The sequence below is a fragment of the Agelaius tricolor genome, unplaced genomic scaffold (assembly GCF_023055355.1).
Source record: "Agelaius tricolor isolate 1412-34295 unplaced genomic scaffold, bAgeTri1.0.p SCAF_12, whole genome shotgun sequence".
NCBI classification, from domain to species: domain Eukaryota; kingdom Metazoa; phylum Chordata; class Aves; order Passeriformes; family Icteridae; genus Agelaius; species Agelaius tricolor.
Window position 1 is genome coordinate 17,692,141 of NW_027269272.1, and position 22,366 is coordinate 17,714,506.

At 39.6% G+C, this 22,366-nt stretch overlaps 1 protein-coding gene across 11 annotated transcripts in view; it reads right to left on the reverse strand.

Annotated features, from left to right (window-relative positions):
- Positions 1 to 22,366, reverse strand: part of ABCC5 (ATP binding cassette subfamily C member 5) — a 67,559-nt gene that overhangs the window by 34,652 nt on the left and 10,541 nt on the right. For 3 of the 11 annotated variants that reach the window (XM_071437896.1, XM_071437885.1, XM_071437884.1), the window contains exons 3-18: positions 18,263 to 18,423; positions 17,862 to 18,017; positions 17,001 to 17,148; positions 12,106 to 12,339; positions 11,824 to 11,997; positions 10,615 to 10,762; positions 10,003 to 10,151; positions 9,328 to 9,435; positions 7,190 to 7,540; positions 5,638 to 5,709; positions 5,384 to 5,508; positions 4,697 to 4,769; positions 3,965 to 4,168; positions 3,156 to 3,299; positions 1,338 to 1,443; positions 493 to 677 (exon numbers count right to left, since the gene is read on the reverse strand). In XM_071437896.1, coding sequence (XP_071293997.1) covers positions 493 to 677; positions 1,338 to 1,443; positions 3,156 to 3,299; positions 3,965 to 4,168; positions 4,697 to 4,769; positions 5,384 to 5,508; positions 5,638 to 5,709; positions 7,190 to 7,540; positions 9,328 to 9,435; positions 10,003 to 10,151; positions 10,615 to 10,762; positions 11,824 to 11,997; positions 12,106 to 12,339; positions 17,001 to 17,148; positions 17,862 to 18,017; positions 18,263 to 18,423 — 2,538 coding nt within the window. Of the gene's footprint in view, positions 1 to 492; positions 678 to 1,329; positions 1,444 to 3,155; positions 3,300 to 3,964; positions 4,169 to 4,696; positions 4,770 to 5,383; positions 5,509 to 5,637; positions 5,710 to 7,189; positions 7,653 to 9,327; positions 9,436 to 10,002; positions 10,152 to 10,614; positions 10,763 to 11,823; positions 11,998 to 12,105; positions 12,340 to 12,803; positions 17,149 to 17,861; positions 18,018 to 18,262; positions 18,424 to 22,366 lie in introns of those variants that run through there. The other 8 variants (XM_071437886.1, XM_071437887.1, XM_071437888.1 and 5 more) reach the window with 8 other exon arrangements.

The following is a 22,366-nucleotide window of genomic DNA, read 5'->3' on the forward strand; positions in this document are numbered from 1 at the left end:
AAACTCTTGCAGTTATATTTGGATTTTTAAATGCAACAAGACTTGAAAGCAAAGCCCTGAGAGTGAGAAAGAGCCCAAACCTTCCCAAGTAATCAAAATCTCCAAAGCATTTCCAAAAGTCATCTGATTCAATTCTTACATATTTTAACAAAAATTGTCCGGTTAGGTATAAGATCACATTTAAACAAAAAACACTAAAGTTAGCTTGTTGGCCCCTTTCATATTTTCACTTCCTTTTCTTAGACTAACCAAAAAAAATGAACAAGAGGGCAGCATTAAACCACATAAGCTATTATATCTATCTATATCTTTCTCATTACTGGAGCTCTCTTATTCTTGGAGATGAACTCCTTAGTGAGACCAACTCCTGGGGAGCCTTACGACTTATTTAAATTAGAAAGCACCATTTGGTCTCACAGGACTGCTTGGGATTAGTCGAGCAGAACACCCCCAGCCCATTAGACACAAGAGTAGAAAAGCTTTTGAACTTACTCCACTGCCTTGCTTGATCCAGAAACTCAGCCACCAGTTGCTAAAGGCTGTGCTGCCCACATTTAGCACAAACAGTGCCATGATGATGAGGAATGCAAAGGGGCCTCCAGCTGCCTGAATGTAGACACCATAAACAGACCAGGGGACAGAGCCTTTGCCTTTCTCTTCCAACTGCACCAACTGGCCTGTGAAACAACAGAAGATGAAGAGAGAATGAGGAAAGCTCTTCCATGAAACTCCTATAAATTTGTGAACACTCACAAAATTAGTCTTTCAAACTGTGCAGAGTACTTTCAGAAACACACACTTTACTTCACACTTAGAACTCAGTGGTTCAAACAGTTTTTCAAGAAGTCACATTTCTTCTGCAGAATAATTTAAGTCATGGTACAGCTGAAAAAGCCTCATCAGCACAGACTTAAATGTTAGGCTGGGATCAGCCTCACTATTGCTTTTTAAACCATGAAGTTCAAAGCTAACATTAAACAGAGGTCAGGCCTTCCCTTCATCCATAAATGCCATGTCCTGCCCAGGACTGAGTGCCAAGCTGTGCACGTGGCCCTCTTAGGACAGGAGGGAGTGGTGGTGTGAGAGACAAGGCAGTACCAGCTCCTTTGTGCTAATGGCATCTGACTGAACTTAAAAACATTGTACAGGCACCCATGTTTAATGAATTAATGAATGTTCTTTGCCCACTGTCTGTCTCCTATCAACCACACTAAGTGATTAGGATTGAGACAACTTCCAAAACATGAGAGGTACATTAGCAATATACTTTGAAGCACATGTTTTGAGCTTATTAGAGTACAAAATAATTACAGCCAGAAATTTGATTACATAGTTACCCTCTTCTTCCTTCTTTACAACTTTCTCCTTCTTCACAGACCCTGTTTTGGTACTTTTATCCTGGGGCCTTTTCAAAGAATTGTTTGTGTTCTTCTTTATATTAATCTGCAGGGAAACAATGACACTAAACAGAGGAGTTGGCTTTGACATTTTCATATCTAAACACAAACTTGTATTTATCTGCCACCTAAGGACAAAGGCTTTCAATAGCTCAGCATTCACATCAAGGAGGATATTAACTTCACAGTTATTACAGATGATTGCCAACTCTGGTGAATTAAATTCTCCTCCTCTATTAGCCTGGACTACTACCAACCTGTACAGGTAGAGTGCAAGAGTAATTTCCAGGATCAGTGAAATTATGACTGTACATGGTAGAGGAATTATATCTTTCTTGCAGTTGTGGGGATATCATCTCTCTATCCCTTGTAAAAATAACTCACATTTTTTTAAAGAGCCTTTTTTCCCCAAGCACCCTAGCACTTAGAGACATTTCATGAGAGCTTTCTTAAGAAAAGTCAGGTTAACTTGATCTTCCAGAAATCCAATATCCAAACACTAAAGTGACACACAAGCACTGTTCTAAACCCAGCCATCTTTCCATAACTGGGAGTTACTGCCTGTTCAGAGTCAGCCTACATGGACTGACTCTGAAGCGTGGGTTGCCTTCCCACACTTTACACAAGATCAAACCACAGAGAACCCAACTGATGATCCATTTATTCTTATCCCATAGGGAATGCAATTTAATGGTCTTTCCATGAGCTAATGTTTACAGCAACATTGAAGGTCAGCCAAGCATAAAGACTGGAGAATCTCCTGTTCACTATCATTTTATTAGTCTTTAAAATGGCAGAACTATTATCTTCATGCCTCAAAGGATATCCAGAGCAATGCATTATATCCTTTTGCTTCTTTCACAAATATCTCCCAGGAGAATGTGTCACCAAACTCCTATATCTGTAATTCATATAATGCTTTCTTCTCAGAAATGTTTTGTTTTAAATGTCTCATGAGTAAGGAGCCTCTCATCTCTTAAAAAATAAACTGTTGATGTACTTTTAATCTTTTCTTTCTAAGAGAAAATGCACAAAAATTTAGACGAGTTATAAATCAAAATGCCAAGATCCTTACTCTAGAGATTAACTTCAGGAAACAAAGAGCAGAAGGGTGGGAAAAATTAAATTGCTGAAAATTTACATGTTGTTGTACTGAAGGTTTCTTGGTATTTTCTAGATTTACAATTTTTGCACCAACTGAAATACTACAGCACATATTCAAATTTGCATTTACAGACTTTTTTCATAACAGAAGTAGTGTCAAGGCAAAACATTTTTTCTCAAACTCCCCCAAAACACAGCATTTTCAGTTAGGCCTCCAAAATACTGTCACATCTAACTTTTGACAAGTTGTGTCACACCTGCTGTGTCTCAGTCACACTCCATTGAAAACATAGAAACAAGCCACTAAGAATTTTTTCAGATAAAGGTTGTTGAAGATCTGTGCTAATTCAGAGGTAAATTAAGGAGTGGAGTGTACAATAAGAGAAGAACTTCATGCTCTGAGCATCACCAGGGGAGACCGTACAATATTTTCATTATTAACTCATGAGCTCATTGGCAGAGTCCTCTTTAGCACACATTCCCTAAAAACAAACTGTGACAAAGTGCTAATGAAGCAGAGATTATTCTATAGGAAATCTATTGGTCAGATCAACACATGAAAAATGTGTGAAGCCATTTGCCACATTTCCAACAACATCACTTGGTTCACCTCAGAACAGTCAAGATTCAGAGCACTTTAAAATCAACAAGTACCTCAATATGTGGTGTTTCTCCCAGCTGTAGGCTATTAAAAATAGTTGCATAATCCCCATTTAAATTCATCAGTTCCTCATGACAGCCTCGCTCAGTAATGCAGCCTTCTTTCATGAAGATCACTTCATCACAGTCAACAAGATACTGGAGAGAGTGGCAGCAAGAACAAGTCTCTGTCACGATGTTCAATAACCAAACACTCCCACACAACCCTTCTCAGCAGCCTGTAGGCACTGGCACACAGCACACCTATGCCCACACAACAGACAGCTGATTTTCAGAGGTCCTGCTCTGACTAGAGCACCATGATTACTCACACTACACAAATAAAAAGTTTTTCTGTCCTATCAAAACCAATCTCTTCTGGAAGACATGACTCAGAATACTTAAACACTGCAAATACTGATAGACTGAGCACTAATATTTCCATGCACAGAAGACAGCAAAAAAATCTCAGGTACATCAATTCTGATTTACTGACAACAAATATAACTGTTTTCTGCTGTGATGAAATAGCTTTATAGCAAGTCAGCAAAAGTATTTTTGAACAGGCATTTATTTCCCTGGTAAATTTTCTTTAGCCAAGTGTTACCAGTCCCAATCAAACACCAAGCAGCACTGGTATCAATCAATTAAATTGTGTTCAGTGCCCCTTTGCAAACCTAGTTTATAAATGTAAACCACACACTCTTTGGAAAGACAGGGTTGTCCTGTCACAGGTCAGGGCACAGAGATTTCCAGTATGAAGACAACTGATTAACAAAGCAATTCAAGAAAGTCCAAGAAAGAAAGCATGGAAGATTCAGTACCTGAAGCTGATGTGTGATGAAAAGGACAGTCTTTGACTTCAGGTGCTTCCTTATTGCACTGTTAAAAATGTGATTTCCAACGTGAGCATCTAAGGCACTAAGGGGGTCATCGAGGATGTAAATGTCCCTGTCACTGTACAGGGCTCGAGCCAGACTGATTCTCTGACGCTGGCCCCCACTCAGGTTCGCCCCTCGTTCACCAATCTGCACAGAGACACACATCCATCATTTCTTCAGCACCATGCAACAGATGAGCAGAATAAAGCAGACCATAATATTCCATTTTATATATTTGTATAGATATACTCCCCCATAACATTTTATATTAATACATATACTTATTCAAGTTTAAGTGTCTATTTTGTGACATGTGTTATACATTCAAACTCAAGGTGAACATGTTTGAAATGTGGCAATACTTTGCTTATTTTACCTTTTATGAATTAATGTAGCCATTTTTTTCTTAGCTATTTTATATCAAGTTCAATTAGGTCCTGTTAAGGCAACTAAATTTACAACACAATAAAAAAAATTCCCAAACAGTCAACATCTGAGTAAAAAACAAGGTACAACTCTTAACAGCCCAGGGCCCACTGAGGTCAGCTCAAGAGAATGCATACAACAGCTTGGCTCATATGCACCCCAGAGTGATATACCCTCATTCCAGTTTACCCTGCCAAATCAAAACTCTTTTCTCCACCTATAATTAAATTTAGTATAAGCAAAACATACCTCTGTCAGGTCCCCATTTGGAAGGATGGCCAGGTCAGGCCTTAGACAGCAACCATTCAGTACAGTATTGTATCTGAAGAACAAGTAGATAAATAGTTAAGAACACTGATTTTCCCCACAACTATTTAACTAGTACAGCATTATATCATTTTCCACACTAATAGCAGATATTCCATCAACCTAAAACAAGTCATCTGTCTTGGAGTCTCAGGAGAAAACTGAGGGTAATAATTAATCACCTACTTCAAAAGCATTGTGAGGACAATTTGTTTTCAGGGATAGTCGGCTAAGGGCCACAGGAAAGTCCCCAAGTGGAGGGGGGCCATGGAAGATGACAGCACATTGCACACAACAGTTGTTGTGTTTGAAGAGGGCAAGGCCAGGACAGCAAGAGCAAATACCACTTTAGAGCTGCTCACAGCAGCTGCTGGTTTTAACCACAGGTCCAGGATGAGGCCCAGCCTTGCTGCAAGGAGCAGGGCCAGGCACAATGACAGCCAGACAGCCACCAGCCACAGGGCCACATGCAAGAGGGGCAGGATCCTAGATGGGACTCAGAGGAGACTTAGAGACAGACTCCAGAAGGGCACAGAGGCTTTATCTGCAGTGTACTCTGCATTAAAGCTTTCCAACACTTGGGCCAAGAATTAGTGAGCTTTCATGACGACCAGCAAGCATCTGACAGACCTTTCCTCATCATAGTCCTTGCCAAAGAGGATGTTGTCCCGCAGAGTGGCGTTGAGGATCCAGGCCTGCTGGGCCACGTACGCGAAGGTGCCGCTCACCGCGATGCTGCCCTCCAACAGCGTCATCTGCAGTGACACACCAGCTGTGAGACCGTGCCACCCCATGCTCACAACACACTGCATTCTACAGAGCACAAATAAGTGCAACAGGAGGTGGGAAAGAAGAGCAGAAATACTCAAAACAGGATTTCTCACCTGTCCTAAAATTGCTGAGATAAGTGAAGTTTTTCCGCTCCCCACACTGCCACAAATTCCAACAAGTTTTCCCTACACAGAAAGGAAAAAAAATATGGTTCTCATTTCTTACATTCATCTTCCCTTTCAGAATTCAGACTACCTTTAGTTCCTCTGAGAGGACAGTTGGATATAAATGACAGCTCTGAAGTGACAGAACAGACAAAAAAAAAGCAACAGTCAGCATCATAACGCTCAAATTGTATACAGTGAATGCAATCCCACAGTGAAATAAAACTGAAATCAACTCTACAGGTAAAAATAAAGGTGTTTGAAGATCAGCTTCCTTCTTGCTACGGTTACAGGCCCAGAGGAGCAAAAAACCAAAAGCACCAAGGCCTGCCTGAACAGAAAGCACCAAGATGCTTTTGAGAGTGATAAGGAAAGAGGAAAAGTCTGAAAGAAAAGAGAATTAAGCATATATGGGTCCAGTCAAACTCCTTGCCAATTAGATCCAATTTGCTAGAGAACATGTACCAAGAAAATACTAGAATTCAGTCACTTTGAAGAATTTCTCTGTGATAGAATGAGTGGGTTAATACCCACATTAAACAATTAACTTATTAAAACTATTTTTATTCCTTTTGTAAAAAATGTAAAATGAACAAGAAAGGTATATAGACACTTGTGGAACACATTGCTGGCCTTCTCTTGATAGCAGAGAAAGACAAAAACAGGGGTTTTTTTGACTTCTGAGACAAAACCAGCCTTTACACTGCACTCCTACTTTAGGCAATTTTTTAAACTATATGCATTCTCCCCCAGAGTTTAAAATACAGGTATTTTTACTGTTTAAAATATCTTAAACTATGCTTCTATTTGTATAACTACATAAGGCAATTTAACCATGAATATATGGATCTCATTATTACAACATCCAACTGCCAGACTGCAATGCTTTTGTATGTGTAGATAATGTCATGTATTAAGTTCAATGTTTTTTCTTTGACATCTTACATGCTTTTACCCACCTTGGAGCAATAGCTCCAAATGCTTCTACAACTCTTGAAAACCTGCATCCACCTGCACAAGAATTCTCAAGGAAGAAATTTGCACATTTTTCAATGAAAAGCACTATTATGCTCCATTGGAACACCTAATCACCTAAAATGCTCACCCAGAACGCAGCTAAAACTGCAAAATTATCAAACCACTGCAGGAGCAGTCTGTTCACCAGCAGCCCTGTTACCTGGTGCCCTGCAGATTCTCTGAGCTCAGTGGCTCACACACTGTCCTAGGAGCTGCAAACGCCTCAGCTGGATGTGGAAGCTATACAGCCTGCCCTTGTTTCACAGGCTGTTTGCAAAGATGTAGCTGCTAAAATGGCACAGCTGTTTACAGCAAGATCAGACACTGCATCCTGGATACTGCAGTTGCCATGGATATTACAGGAGTGCACAAAAGCAATATGCTCCATTTCATGCAAAATGAAACAGCGCACAGCTCTGTTCCAGGGGGCAGCTATAATGAGGCCTTTGAAAAGCTCAGATTTCCTCCTTTCATTTTTTCTTACCTTTTCTATCTCCAAGTCAATGTTGTACAGAGTCCTCTGAAGCCGAAGGCTGACCAGGTGGATGATTTTGTGCTCCTCTTCGGGGCTGTGATGGTCATCACTGTCCACTAGAAGATGGCCCTTCTGCTCTGCCAGCACAGCTTGCTGTCCCTCATTCTGTAGCTTCATTTTCTCTTTCTTGCTCTTGGTGACTTTCTTGTCTTTTTTCACTTTGGGGGTCAACTTTGGTGAGCTCTGGACGCTGGCGTGGGAGAAGTCCCAAGCCAAGGTAGCATTTTTCACCTCTATCGCGGTGTGAGGATTGGCTGGTTTTTTCTTTATCATATGAACCTCTTCCATTAGAAATAAACTCTGATAGGAGTTGTGAGAGAGGTGTAAAGATGAGACACCTGATCAAGACTGGGAGACAAGCCTACGGCACACTCACGCAGCAAAACACATCAGGCTATATAGTAGGAGGAAGCTGAAGAGCAAAAGGTGGCTCATTAGTGTAAACTAACTCCAGGTCTGCTAAGTGGCTGGGGCACTCCTGGATGTGGTGGAAGCACCTGGATACACTTGACTTTCCACAGAACTGCAATACTCTGGATGTGATGTGACAGGCACTTCTTCCTTTGACACTGTTTGCAACTGCAGCTCTGTGTGTTGCAGATTAAAAACACGTGAGCAGAACACACAGCTTGGAGAGGAGAGGTCACTTGGGACAAAGTGACTGACTTGTCCTGCACACCAACTCATTATGGAAGGAGACAGAAGGGCTTTTAACTTGAGCCTTTACCCATCAACTTTTTCTGCTGGAAAAGTCATCTTGCACAAGTGTAGCTGACCTATCTCAGGCTGCTTGGCAAGAAGAAGTCAGTCAACTGTATCACGTTTTCCACCACATCCATCAGTATTTACAATCAACAGATCGGGAAGACATTTTTTCACACAGTTTAATTACAAGATAAAATGTTTGCCACTTACACAATTTGTTTTAAACCAAGTAGTTGTTTTTTTGTGACTAAAACTTCTCAATTCCCAGCCTTATTTATTCTTGCAATTGCTATGTCTGAATCACACATTCATAACAAAGCTCATACTCATTTACAGAGCCAACAAGTCAATTAAATTTTTACTGTGATGTCAGAGTATTCTCACCTTATGTTACATTTCCTACACAATTTATAGGCAAACTGGGAGAAATTCAATTTCCTTTTACTTCTCATCCCTCCCACAAAATTCCCTTTAGTGCACTTAGATTTAAGCAAGAGTGATTTTAGGCTCACTCGGAAGATGAAGCAAAATTGCTTAAAAGCAATGGAATCTCAAAATCACTCTACAGATCCTGGCTTTCTCATACAGAGGTTTATTTCATGAATGCATTGCACAGAATCCATGTATCTGTCAATGCTTGTGAAGGTTTCTATTTGGAAAGTGCTGTTTTCCATTCTGGAAATTTCCACAATGTGTAATGCACTGTTATCTTCAAGAGACAAGACAAAGTAAAGGTCTCCCCTCTGAGTTCATAAAGTACACACAGTGTATTCATCCTCCAATCCCCGTGATGGGAGATAAGATTGTTCATTATCAGGGTTTTACATTTTCTGCCATAGATCTGTTTTGCCAGATCACAACTCATTTTACTGATACAGAGGAATTTCAGTCACTTAATCTGGTCTGGAAATATAAAACCTCAGGGTTCTATGACCACAGATAAAACCCCACTGATTTTTATCAACCTGCTTACCTAACACCTGGTATTTTCAAAAAGCTTTATTAGCAAAGCATAAAATTTCATTGTACACATGTTGCAGTCTTTTCATATAGATGTTCTTAAAATGGAGTTAAAATTATACAGTGAGCCATTGAGTCCTTCACTCCTCTCTCTTCCTGTGGCCAACTTCAAAATCATAAAATCTTTGAATCAGACTATTTTGCTTCTCACACTGGTATTATTTTATTTTGGAACTGCTAATATTCCTTCACTACATTTATATCTCTTGCAGAATCAAATAATCTAGAATGCTAAGTGTAAAGAAATATAACTTCTCTGCCATTAAAATCATGTTACCTTCCAAGTGTTCCCTTTGCATCTACTGAACACATACAACACTCCACACTTACAGAGAAAACTGTGAGGCCAAATGACTGCTTACCTTAAATCTGTCAACAGAAACAGATGCCTCAGACAGAGACTTCACTGAGAACGGAGTTACTTTGAGAGCAAAAGTCATTGAGTTAAAGACAGTGACCACTGTGAATGCCTAAAAATGAGAAAAGGAAAATAATCACACTTGGATGCAACATTCTAACAGCTCCAGCCTTCTAAAAGCTGAAATGGCACAGCAGCAAGTCAAAACCATAGAAAAGGCCCAGTCCAAGAACAACCATTTAAATATCCAACATCCAATTCTCAAACAGCAAATCTACCCAACTCCTTCTCTAGTGCTTTTAACAGACCATGACAACTTGTTCTGTTTGCAGGTCAAATTCCACATTAACCTACTAGTGAAGGCACAAATTCAAATCCTGTTTTTAGACATTTGTACTGTTTGCATCCAAGCACACCTCAAAACAAAAACATCCAGTAATCCCCAATGCAGGAGGACTTATTTATATTCAGCCCAAAACCTGTTCTGAGGAAGGTCAGGACAAAAGAGCACCAAGAGCCCTTTTGTGCAAAATATAAGACTCCACCTGCTGCTGTCACAGCCATAATTCACTTCTGTGAGCCAAGATACAGCCTGGCCACATGGGCACAGCCACACAAGAAATGGCTCAGCACAAAAGCTACAGAAGCAAAAGCATAAAGAATATTTTCAACAGCTTACCTGAGCTGCTGTAAGGTCATAGCCAAGGATCATATGGACAGAAAAGGTCACCACACTGGCAATGACAACAACAATGGGAGCCACTCCCACAGTGATGCTCTGGAAGTAGCCTGCACGCTCCAAGATTTTGCGTTCCTCCTCACGAATTTCTAGAGATACAAAGAGGGGCACCACATTTGAACTGTGATTCAGGGGGTACATACACAAAACAGACAGTACCATAGCACTATAAACAGTGAGTAAGAGGCCTAAGTCTACACTTTAGTGTTTATTACATTATAAACATTCTCATAAGGAAAGCAATTAAGGAGGAGGAAACTATAATGGTCTAATCTCCACACAAATAATAGGGATTTTTTAAGTGATAAAAGAGGAAAAAAATTGAAAAACTTAATTAGTGTCATCCCACAAACATCATTACACTAGAAGGTGAAGTTTTAGAAGCAGGTCTGTTTGTCCAACCCACTGTCCATAACACAGAGGAGCCTGAAGGATGACAGTTCTTACACTGCTTGTACAGCAGCACCTACAGCACAAAGTCAGGATGCACAATGCTACAAAGTAGTGGGGCATCTGCAGCAAAGGAGACATTCACAGACTGTGGGAACTCACTTTGAACATTCTGAGAAAATGGTTTGACCCAGGCATACATTTTAATGAATTTAATGTAATTAAGAACTTCATTCATCTTTTGCACACGTTCATCTGTTGTTGCTACGCATTTTCTTCTGAAATAAGCTGTGAGGCGCGACACAAACATCTGAAACAAAAAACACCATGAAACATTAATGGCAACTCGGGAAAAGCAAGTACCTTAAATTCCTAATTACCAGAGAAAATGAATTTTTAATCTGAAAAGGGGATTCAGGGATAGGGCCAGGAAACTGCTGCCCTAACATAAAACTCAGGCTGGGAACATCATTCATTTCCTCCTGCCCCATCTGCAGCAAGCACCAGACCTGTGAGAGCAAATTTCAACAAAAATTTGAGAGAATAAAGGTGTGCACTTTTACCAGTATTGATTAGTACTAGTTCAGTTAAAGTTTCTGAAGCACAAAGTTAACCTGAAGACACATGAAGTTGACCCCCACTTTAGCCAGATTTTTAACCTGATTCTGTAAGGCAAATCAGGACTTGGCCCAGTCTGATCAATTTCTCATCCATGCCAGTGCTATGAAGGTAGCAAAACAGTTTTTAACATTTTTATTAAACTAATCTAAAACCAGAAAGTTGTGTTTGATATGTTTTAAAAGTATCTGCTAACTCTTACATTCATCCCATTCCTGGTCTGAAATTCAAACCCAACACACTACTTCAGGAAGCCTTAGCTCCTTGCCTTTCTTCACACACTTGCCAACTCTTCTGAAGTCTCCATCAATAAAGGAGGACTCCTGGAAAGAACTGGAAAACATGTTCAAACTCCACTCCTCATTCCCCTCTAAAATGCAACTCCCACTACACAATCCTTAATTTTGGCCAGATCAATTGGACCACAGTGAACCTCACAGTATTCAGCCTCCATGGTTTATAAAACATGTATAATGAATACAGTGGCAAGTCTTCAGTATTCTGCAGTTTCATTGAGCTATGAATATTAGTCTCAGCCAAATCTATCAGCTTTCCTATCCCCATTTTCTAATTTTGTCACTTTGAGCTTCCTGATTCCATATTTCTGCTTCATACACTATCTTGTAAATGCCTTCAATAAAGTGCAATGCTATAAACTGGCTAAACCTAGCACATTTCAAAATTTTCTATTCAGAACTATACATTTCTCTGGCCTAAGAAAAATGAAGTAAGTGTTAACTCTCTCCAACTCACCATTGCTGGGTAAAAGAGGATGAAGACAGCAGATCCCAAGAAGCCTGTTGGACCCAGAATAATCACATTATAAACCATTCCCAAGATGGCCACAATAGGGCCCCCAGCCAACAAACTGCCAACTGCTGCAGCTTCAAACATCCTCTGACCATCGTTGGAACAAACATTTATGAGCTGAAAAACAGAACAGATAATTTAGATTTAAGGCACAGCTTGTTCTCAAAGGAATGTATTACACATCCCTTTTCACATTGCCATTTCCAAAACAAGGCTGCAGCTTACCTCTCCAAGAGACTTCTCCTTGATGTTCTTCAGCTTAAGGATTTTCTTGAAGGCCATGGTCAGGACAGCCCCGCGCAGTCTGACCCCCGTGCGATAGTTGAGCGCCCAGGTTAGTGCCAGGGACCACGATCGCACCACTTCCGTCATAAAGATGCCAAAAACTAAAAACAAGCTGTACTGCAGGTTGGACTCACTCTGCTGGGTATACTCCAAGAGGTGTTTCACAACGAAGGCCTACAGGAAGAAATGCAAGCTTGCATGAACACCCCATCGCCCCGGAAGACCACACAACAACTTTATGTTAAGTTAGAAATAAGTAGGCTACTTTGCTTTTAAAAGAGCCATTTGATACAGAAAGCATCTTCTTTCCAGAAGTAAAAGGTGTCAATACAAGAAGTACTGTAACACAAGCCCTGCTGAGAGCCAAGCACTGAGTCAAATTTAGTAAGTAAAGAGAGTTTAATTTGGAACCATATTCCTCGCAGCACGCTCCTAATCCTCCGTGTCTTCTAACTTAACATAAATGTGTCAGTTAGCTGAAAGCAATGCATTATCATATAGAAGAGTTTTAAAATATAGTCACTACTTATAACATCTGCACACATTAAGAAACATTCCTTTACGTGACATTAAGACCTTTTTTATTTTATCTTTGGTTTGCTTCAAACGTGCTTATTTGATAAAAAGGAACAATGTACCTACAGTTGTAGAGGGGAAGAGTGAGAAGGACATTTGCAAAACATTCCTGGAAATAAACATCAGCAGTTTAATAGTAAAGAAAAAAACAAGCAGAAAGCACAAGGTACACAATACCACAAATCATTGGGGATGGGGAGGGAAAAAAAAAAAAGACAAAAAAATTAACCATTCAATCCCTCCCCATACCCTCTTCCCCCAAAAACAAACACTTTACCTCAGGAATCACATTTCAAACATCACCTGCAGAAAGAGGACAGCCCCCACAACCACCAATTCCCAACTCCAGCTCTTTGTGGTCCAATGGCACAATATAACATCATACAATTCACAACCACCAGCATTAAATATTATTAACTGTGAAACAATAGGCTTTTATTTGAAATGAAGTGTCATCTTAAATGGTAACAACTCAAGAACACTATACAACAGGTAGACCATTGTATAAACATACAATCTGCACATACAGGATAATTATAAAGGGCTAATATCTAACAGTCAGTCTTAGCTTCTAGCAAATTAGATTTAAATCTATACACAAAATTATAAAGATACAAAAACAGAATGGTATTTGTTCACGGAGTCCAAAAGAAGTCAAACTTGAAGGTACCAACAGAGGAGGTTTCTGAGGCTGCACAAATTCTGAAATCTGGTTTCAAAAGTATCCTACAGTAAGGCTTCACAGACAGCAAGAGACTTCCTAGAGAGCTTTTCAACAAATGATGTTTTAAAATACTGGTGCTTTCGATATACTAGCACGGAGTAGAGAATTACCTTAGCCCACAAGAAAAATCAACAAAAAATCTGAGACCAAAGAAAATATTTGAGAAGCCTTTCACATCATAGTCCGTTGAAGTCCTCTTGGCTAAATCATGTTTTGCAAGTAGGAGTTCTATATAGTTTGAAGAAAGAGGAAAAAAACAAAACCCCACAACTCCAGCAAAGGTTTTGATAGCTACAGCCCAGCACCAAATATCAAAACAAAAAAGGAGATCAAATTCATCTGTTCAGAGGAAAATAATTCTGTACATCAGAACCAAGGAAACATGCTGTAAATAATTTTGCTCTTTTTCACAGGTGTGAATTAAAGCCAGATGCCCATCAGATTCTAGAATGGCCACTGAGAAAATTTACATACCGACCACTGAACAAATGTGAGGAGCTCACATTCACAGATCTATTGCGTTCCAACTTTCTCCTGATTGGACTTAATTTTACATCGACTGTTTGGATCACAACTGCATACAGTTGGTCTGCAGTTACTGTGGAGATTACTGACTTCTTTTTCCAGTATTCAATCCAACATATGCAACTGAGTCACTGAGCAACTGGGGTGAAAATCCCCTTTTTTCCTCACGAGCTGTAACTCAGCATGGTCGCAGACTGCAAGCATTTTCTCACACACCACAGCATTGCTGAAAGTCTCCAAGAGAGGATGTATAAAGATAGCAGATGTTTCCTGGGGTCTCATTCCTCCCAAAACTTTAGTGCAATTTTGCAGCACTATTTTATAGATTCAGCATCTCCAATGATGAAATAGAGACCAGCTTACATTATACCCCAATTTATTTTTGTTCCAGAAGAAAGAAAAGAGGAAACAGCAGATTAAAGAATTTTGAAAAGGGAGGGGAAAAAAGTCACAGAAAATTAACATTTACATCTGAACAAGTACTATTCAAATTCATATTAGTTTAATGAAAAGAATCCAGCATAAAGTTATTTACAAAACAAAAACATTACAGCATATAAACTAATCTAAGGGGGGAGAGAGCTCCTGCGGCTATTACCGTAGTGGTTGGTACAAGCTGCTGGGCTGTCTTAAGCATTCCCATGGAATAAACATTACCTTACCTTTGCTCTTGGCGGTGGCTCTGGCCAGCAGGAATGCCTCATCCTGACGCAGAAAACAGCCATCCTGAAAATGCTGAAGAACAGCTTCTGTCACTGGTCCCACTGCAGTGCCGGCGTCCCTGCTGCAGCCGGCGCGCCCCAGCACGGGGCAGGCTGCAGCCAGAGCCAACGGGGAAACTGGAACACTTACCTCCCACAGCTTACCACTCCCCCCTCCAGTAACTGACCAAAGTGTCAAGCTGTGCTCCACTAAAATAGCGAGTTTCCCCATCTCCCAAATGGGAAGAATAGCTCTGAACAGTAGCAAAGAGGTACATTGTTCAGACCTGGAGTTAAACCAATTATGTTTCGTAATGAAGAAACCTCTTTGCTCCTCCACCAGAACTTGGAAGTTTTGGTAGCTGATCAAATAGTAGCAAGTATTTATTGGAGATAAATAATGTATCACCTATACTAGTACATTCTGATGGTTATTACAAGGCAGTCTGACACATGCAGCTGACTCACCAGGTTTAGGTTCTGTGCCAGATGCAAAATGTATCAAAATAAAAAAAGAGGAAGACCCTTGAAGGATCTGATACCAAAAAAAAACACCCAACCAAAGCAAAAGAGTCCACACAGGCAGTCTGGAACAACTCCTTTCCAGTTATAACCATCACAATGCTCATTAGCAAAGCCACAGCCATTTGCTGGCATTTTAAGATCATAGACATTCAATTTAAATTTTTAAAGTTTAATATAGTGTTTAACTCCACTTTTATAATTTTCCTCCAATACATGAGGTCAAGTCAAGTGCTTTTCCTGATCTCCCTTCTCACCTTCAGGTGACTGAAAGGGGGTAGCAATACAAGAAAGCACTGATACTTCTGAGGAGACAGCATAGGCATATCCCTGAGGCATGCCATTTTTAAAAACAGGGAGGAGGGATGGTAAGGACTTATTTTCATGCCAAATGGTAGAACCAAAAATGAATTGGGCCTTATTCAGAAAAATGAATAAGGTTGTCTGTAAATGGGCAACTGTCTGTAGATAATTTTAAGTTACCCATATCAAGCATCAATTGCAGCAGCAGCCCCCAACATAATCAAGCTGGTTTGTTTTCTCCCTTCCCCTCTGGCTCTCTCTCATTCAGCAGTTTGGCTGAGACAAATTGAGACCATTACACTACAGAAATTAGGGGTAACCCTGCTGCAAGTTCTTTGCTAATGATAAAAGAAGCTCCTCAAGCCCTGTAGTGAAACAATGACAGAAGCTCTTCTTGGGAAAAGCTAGTGCTGTTAAAACCTTAATCATAATTTATTGTTAATTACCAAAGTATGTTCATGTATTTTATAATAAAGACAACTATAAAATATTACAAAGAAAACAATACCACAGAAACATTCATTGTTATTCATATTACATGAAACAAGGCAAACTTTAAGAAGACTTAAAAAACAGAACATCATTTTTTGATAAGACATTGAAAAGCAGGAGAACATTTTAAAAAGACATTTCACCTAACAGTGCACCCAAGTGTACTTACCCAAGAAATGAACCTCCAGCTTACCAGCACACAAACGTGTACTACTAGCAGTAATACTGCTCCTACTCCTCAAGGGAAATGTGTAGAGAATAAATTTAGTCAAAATTTCAACTTTAAATCTGCACAGCACGTGCAACAAACAGGTGACAAAAAATGGCGTGAATGTCAAGTCCCATGTTGTTATCTTCAATAACGACCCTCAGCAACAAACAGCAGCCGTTCCTAGAGGCAACAACGTTTTCTAACACTTCTACCTGAAACCTGTCTGGCCATTCTCTGTAGGATCAGTAAAGACTATGCCCACAGGCTTCTTGAGACCTGCTCACATTAGTTTTTAAGCAGTGCTCTCAGAATTGTTTCGGTCCGCTTCTCGAAGACTTATTAATGCCAATAATTTAAGATTAGGGTTTTATCAGACTGAATTTTATTCCAAGATAAATTTACAGAATTTCAAAGAGAAAAACAATTAGAAGACCTGCACATAAGAATCTTATGAAAAAAGCAAGTTATGCAGTTAAGCTTATGCAGTTAGGGAAGAACTTTAAACTATACTCAAAACCAAAGAGAAAAAACAAAAAGTCCATTTCCTCCAGGATACCTAAACTCCCCCTCCCTTCCCCAAGAACTTGCCTGGGTATTCAGCAACTGATCCATCAGCTGTAGGAATCCTATCTTGGATTATTGAATTGCTCTGGAATTTTACCCCAAGATTTCTAGCTAGTCAAAACGTGTAAGTGATTCTGCAATGAAACCTTAAGATTTTACAGTTGGCCACGAGATGGAGCCCTCTGGGGTCGTTAAAAAAAGGATGGATATTACTTACTGGTCCACTGAAACCCGCGAGCTGCGTGATCATCAGACACACTATGGAAAGGATGAGCCTGGTGCGGCAGAAAATCCACACAACCCTCCGGAGAGAAGCATCATCAGGCCCATTTTCTTTTAGTTCTTCCTGCCACAATCTTTCCAGCCTAATAAAAACAGAAGACTTATGACATTTATTCATGTAATAAATTTTTCACCATGAGAGAAGGTACAGTCTCATACATACTTCTTTGTGAAAACTCTAAGTGCTTCCTAGCTCAGAACAACAAAAAATAATATTAATAAATACACTCTGTGAGGTAAAGAGAAATATCTATGTAGTGTTACTTCCATAGGACAGAGGGATTAAAAACACAATGCTTTTTCTTTGCCTGGAGTTTCTTTGGCAGTCTTAATATACTGACAGTCTCTCTGCTGAACTGACTGAAGACTGCAGAGTCAAAACCTGAAGAAATTCTCATTAACCATAGAAGGTAAGCCTGATCAGAAGATCTGATCCACATTCAAGTCACCTTGCTACTGACAGTATCATTTCTCATTTTAGCACAAGAATTTTTCACTGTAGCCTTGAGAAAAAAATTTGTTTTAATAGAAAACCAGATTAAAGACATGCAAAATCAGAATAATTGTAAGACAGTCCTAAAGATATAATCCCCCAATTTCACTGAAATAGACAAGGCTACAGAAACTGTGCTGAATGAGAAAGCTGTCTCTGAAAGATGAAAGTGAATTCCACCATTCTGAGAAAGGCAAAACAAAATGTCAGTGCTGTTCTTCTAGGGCAACACTATACCATTGCCTGCATGTAATAACGTAATAAATGGAAACAAGAAAATAATAATGAACTGCATGTCTTTACCTTCTGCAGTTGACATCTGAAGACTCATGCCTTGATAAAGACCATACATCATCCATAAACAATTCCCCTTTCTTGTATGCTCTGTGGGCCAAAGGTGTGAGCCAGGAGAAGGTCATGGAGGAAAAAAGCCCAGCATTATCAACCGGGTGCTGGTGTCTAAAAGAATTAAAGAAAAATCACAAACAAATGAAAAAGGAAACAGGAAATGTCAATCTTCAAGAAAAACAAAGCCTCCTCTCATTGAAAGCACTCAGAGTACCAAATGGTCCATGCCAGCCACACTTGCTAAACAAATTCTGATGTTTCCAGTACCAGTCAGCAGACCTACATCTGCAATTCTGCTTTGTCACTGGTTTGAAAAGCAAATGCTGTATGAGTTCTGTGGTAGCCTAAAGACGTACTTGGAAGTGGTCCGTATGGGTTTCAGTGCATTCAGACCATGGTGGTATTTGCCCTTGTGATGCTCTTCATCCAGCATTCTCAGCTGGGAATGCACAGAGATGTCCAGTGGCAGGCCCTCTGCCCGAGCTGCTGCTTCCAAGGCATCCTGGCATTCAATCTGCTTTTACAAGAAAGACAACAGATTCAGACTTCAAAACTACATTTGAAGTCCATGACTCCCATCTCCAGCAATTTTGCACCTCTTTCTTCTGCAAATTATTGTGCAACAATCACAGTCATTTCAATGTCTTAGAGCACAGGCTTCATCCTGGCAGCAAAGCCATGGAAGACACAGGTTCTAGATCTGTGTTAGACTGCTGCATTTGTAAAACAAATCAGTACCAGTATTGCACCTGTGCATTGAAAGGATAAATGGATAGACCAGACTAATCCTGCCACAGGAAATACGATAGAGAAAGATTACAACATCAAGTACCTATGACATCAGTTCAGGAAATCAATGACTGGCTTATGCAGTGAAATTAAGACATTTTCTTGATGAATTTCATCCTCTTAGTATAATTTAGATATTCTTATCCACAGAAAATACAAAGTATTTTCAGAATTCTACTAAAGTCCCTTCTTCAAAAACACTTTAGATTAAATTCAAAAAACCAAATATGCACTAAGTAGAATTGTACTTACTTTTATCATGTTTCCTGTTTTTTCTCTTTTTCCCTAATCTAAATGTAACAAAAATGACAATTTTTTCTGCTCCCAGGCACAGTTTCTCAATGGCTCAGCAACTTTGGTAACAGCCACTTACTTAAAAGGCAAGCCTTATCTCGGGGAGGGTTTCCACAGCCCCAGGGAAAGGCAGACTTAAATGCTAATCCAAGAGGAGAAACAGCAGTGATACAGGATAGTCAAAATGTTGCAAAGTTCAAACAAATGTTTTGATGAGCAGCCAGACATGGCAAAAGTACATAAGGAAAAGAGCCTGTTATCTGTACTGGCAGAGGGCCCTTGACTGGTTCTGCTAACTTCATGTGCCATTTATTGCAGGACCATGTTACCTGCTTGTATTCCAGTTTATTGCAGATGAGCTAACTTGTAGAAAAAAAATTCTGAGATAAAAATCTTCCTGAACGTCTTACAAAGGTACTATGATTCTACCTTTATTAGTTGACCTATCAGAGCCAAGTTAGCTTGTTTCCTTCAAAAGAATCAACTGTGATGCATTGAAGCCTCCAGCAAACACGAAATGCAAGCACTTGGTTCCTGAATTCCAAGTCATGTAATTGTTTCTGGAAGTGTCTTCATTTATCATGGTCTTTGTACTATGTTAACATGTAATAGTATAGCACACTAAGACACTGTTTCCACCCATGAGAAGGATGAGAACAGGAAACTGAAAATGTCATTAATCTGTCCCTTCTTTACTTAACCAATTACTAAATAGTCCCTAAGCATGGTGTCAACAATCCATGATTCTATCTCAAAAAACATATTTGCTAAGCTATCACCTAAAGCTATGGGAACAAAAGATAGCCAAATAACATGAAAACAAAAGAACATTAAAACCTTATGACAATGGAGTGACTCAAAAATACACAGTACTTGAAATCTGAATTAAAAGACTTCTCACTCAATTTATATTAAATTACTGACTCACTAAGGCAACACTGCCTTACTAAACCTATGCAAATCAACATTAATAAGGGACCTGCCATAAACATCCCAAAGGAGTTAGTAGAAGGGAAGTGTTCTGCATCACCTCATTTCTGGATACAGCAGAGGAATTTTTAACTGATTGGTTGTGTTACTCCCACAAGAGGCCCGGGGCAGAACTGCCCAAACATCTTGTTGCTGATAAAACACTTGTTTCTAAGTGATGCCATAAACTAGTTGTATAAACATTACTTTTCAGAGCACACGAAAAAGTGCCTATAAGTAAAAAAAAAATCTTCCAAAACAGAAAACGCTATGTTGATGAGCATAAAAATAGGGTTTCACCCACTCAGAAACAAGAATAGCTTTTTAATAAGCAAGTACAAATTGCAAGGGGTTTAGGCAGTCCAAAGATAATATTCATAAACAATCACTGTGAACAATAATTAAACTCTTCAGAGCGGCTCAAGAGTTCTCTCAGCAAATGTGGAAAAGCTGCATTGATAAAGACAAGGGCACTGCCTTTATAATGTCTTGCCATAGAGACAAATACAAGCACAAACCCCTCACTGAGAGCACTGCTCATCTCCATCTTGGTGAAATAGTCTTACATGTGGGATTTGACAATTAAGAAAGAAATGCACCACACCACTGTACAATTAAGATTTAAGAACAGCTCCACAGTTCTGTGTAGTTCTTTGAAGATTAGAAAATCTTCAAAGCAGTTTATCAGGAAGAAGTGAGGCTCCTAAGTTGTTCTACAATGCACTTCAGGAACAAAAGACTGAAGTAAAAAAAACAAAACAACCTCAACACCTAATTTAGGTTTCTGATTAGGTTTTCTGATTGCCTGCATGTGTGCAGTTTTCTTGGAAACCAATGCCTTGAGTCTTTACTAATGTGCTACAACAGGCCCCAGCTTTGCTATCAAAATAAATATCTAATAAACGTGAAAAATAAATGAAAATGCACTTTTTCTAATTCATCAACTTATTAATATGCTGAAACAAGCAATTAAATGAGTGATATAACATGGTACTGATAACTCAAAGAAATGCTCACAGAAACAAAACAAGTCTAAATCAGACATTGCTAACTGGAAGAGGAAGATTCAATCAGATGTGTATTGAGAAACAGCAGGTGACTACTCAGCACCAACAAAAGGTCAAAAAAAAAGAAGAATTATTACAAAAGACACAAAGGATAAAGCAGAAAACATTACCATAACACTTAAAAAACCCTAGGGTTTGCATCCTTTTTGAACACCAGACTATGCCCCTTGTCACTTCAGTTCAAAAAGGGTATTAAACTTACTTTCCTTGAGCAGTAATAACAATGGGGCTTGGAATAGCATAAACTTAAGATTTTTCAGCTGGATAGATAAAAGGAGTAAAGGTACAGGTATTTGAGTGGTACATAAAGCCTGAAGAAAGAGAACTAGAGAGTGACCACGAACTTAAAACAAAAGAACAAGGCACACTTAAATTTAGAAGTCTCTGTCATGGGATACTGTAAGGTTCAAATGCATAAATGGACTAAACACTGGAGAAATAAACTCACATAGGATAAGCATATCATGGCTTACTAAACACATGACAGCAGGCAAGAACAATCATTGATCCAGCATCTTTTTAACAGCTGGTGGATGCCAAGTACATTTTCTGCAGCCATAGGCATCTCCTAACAGAGCATAGTAGTTCTGCACTCCACAGGCCATGAAGCCCTGACACACCTGAGTACAGGCTGATACAATTCAATAGATGACTGTCAGAATTAACAGATTAAGAAAACAGTTAAACTTTTAATCTTGGGGCAATTCCCAAGAGTGGGGTGAGCTCCAAGGAAGCATCACTGCACCCATGATCTTCCTTCATGGGTGGGTCACAGAGGGGCAGAGAAAGAGAAGCACAGTTGGTGCTGCTACCACAGAGCACACCTGCCCCATCTGACTTTCTACAGCTTAGGAACACAACAAAACCATACAAGCACCTGTTGGCATGAATTCCTTGTCAGGAAATTGGTCATAGCAATGGAAAGCACATAAGGTAATGAGAGTCAGAAAGATTACATGGTTGGCTCAAGACATATGACAGAAAGCCTGAGTGATGTGAGGAAAATTAGTGGTTTAGGGGCAAGGGGAAACTATTTCTCATTAAATTAGAGACAGACATAGCAAATCCACAATCCAAGGTCATGAAAATGCAGGAAATTTAGGAGCCAAGCTACAAAGCTGTCATATACACATGATGTCAGAAGTTCCATAAGAAGCAAGAACGGCAAGAGGAAACGTACTCAGAAAGGAAAGTAAACTCAAATATGTGAACTTGCACTCTTCTGAAAATGTGCTAAGCAGGCAACATGGGCATCTGAGGATGGGAACAGGTAAAGAAAAAGGAAGCAGCTGTCATGTAGGTGGGAAGGAAAAAGCCACTCAGGAAGATTCTAGCCTTTCA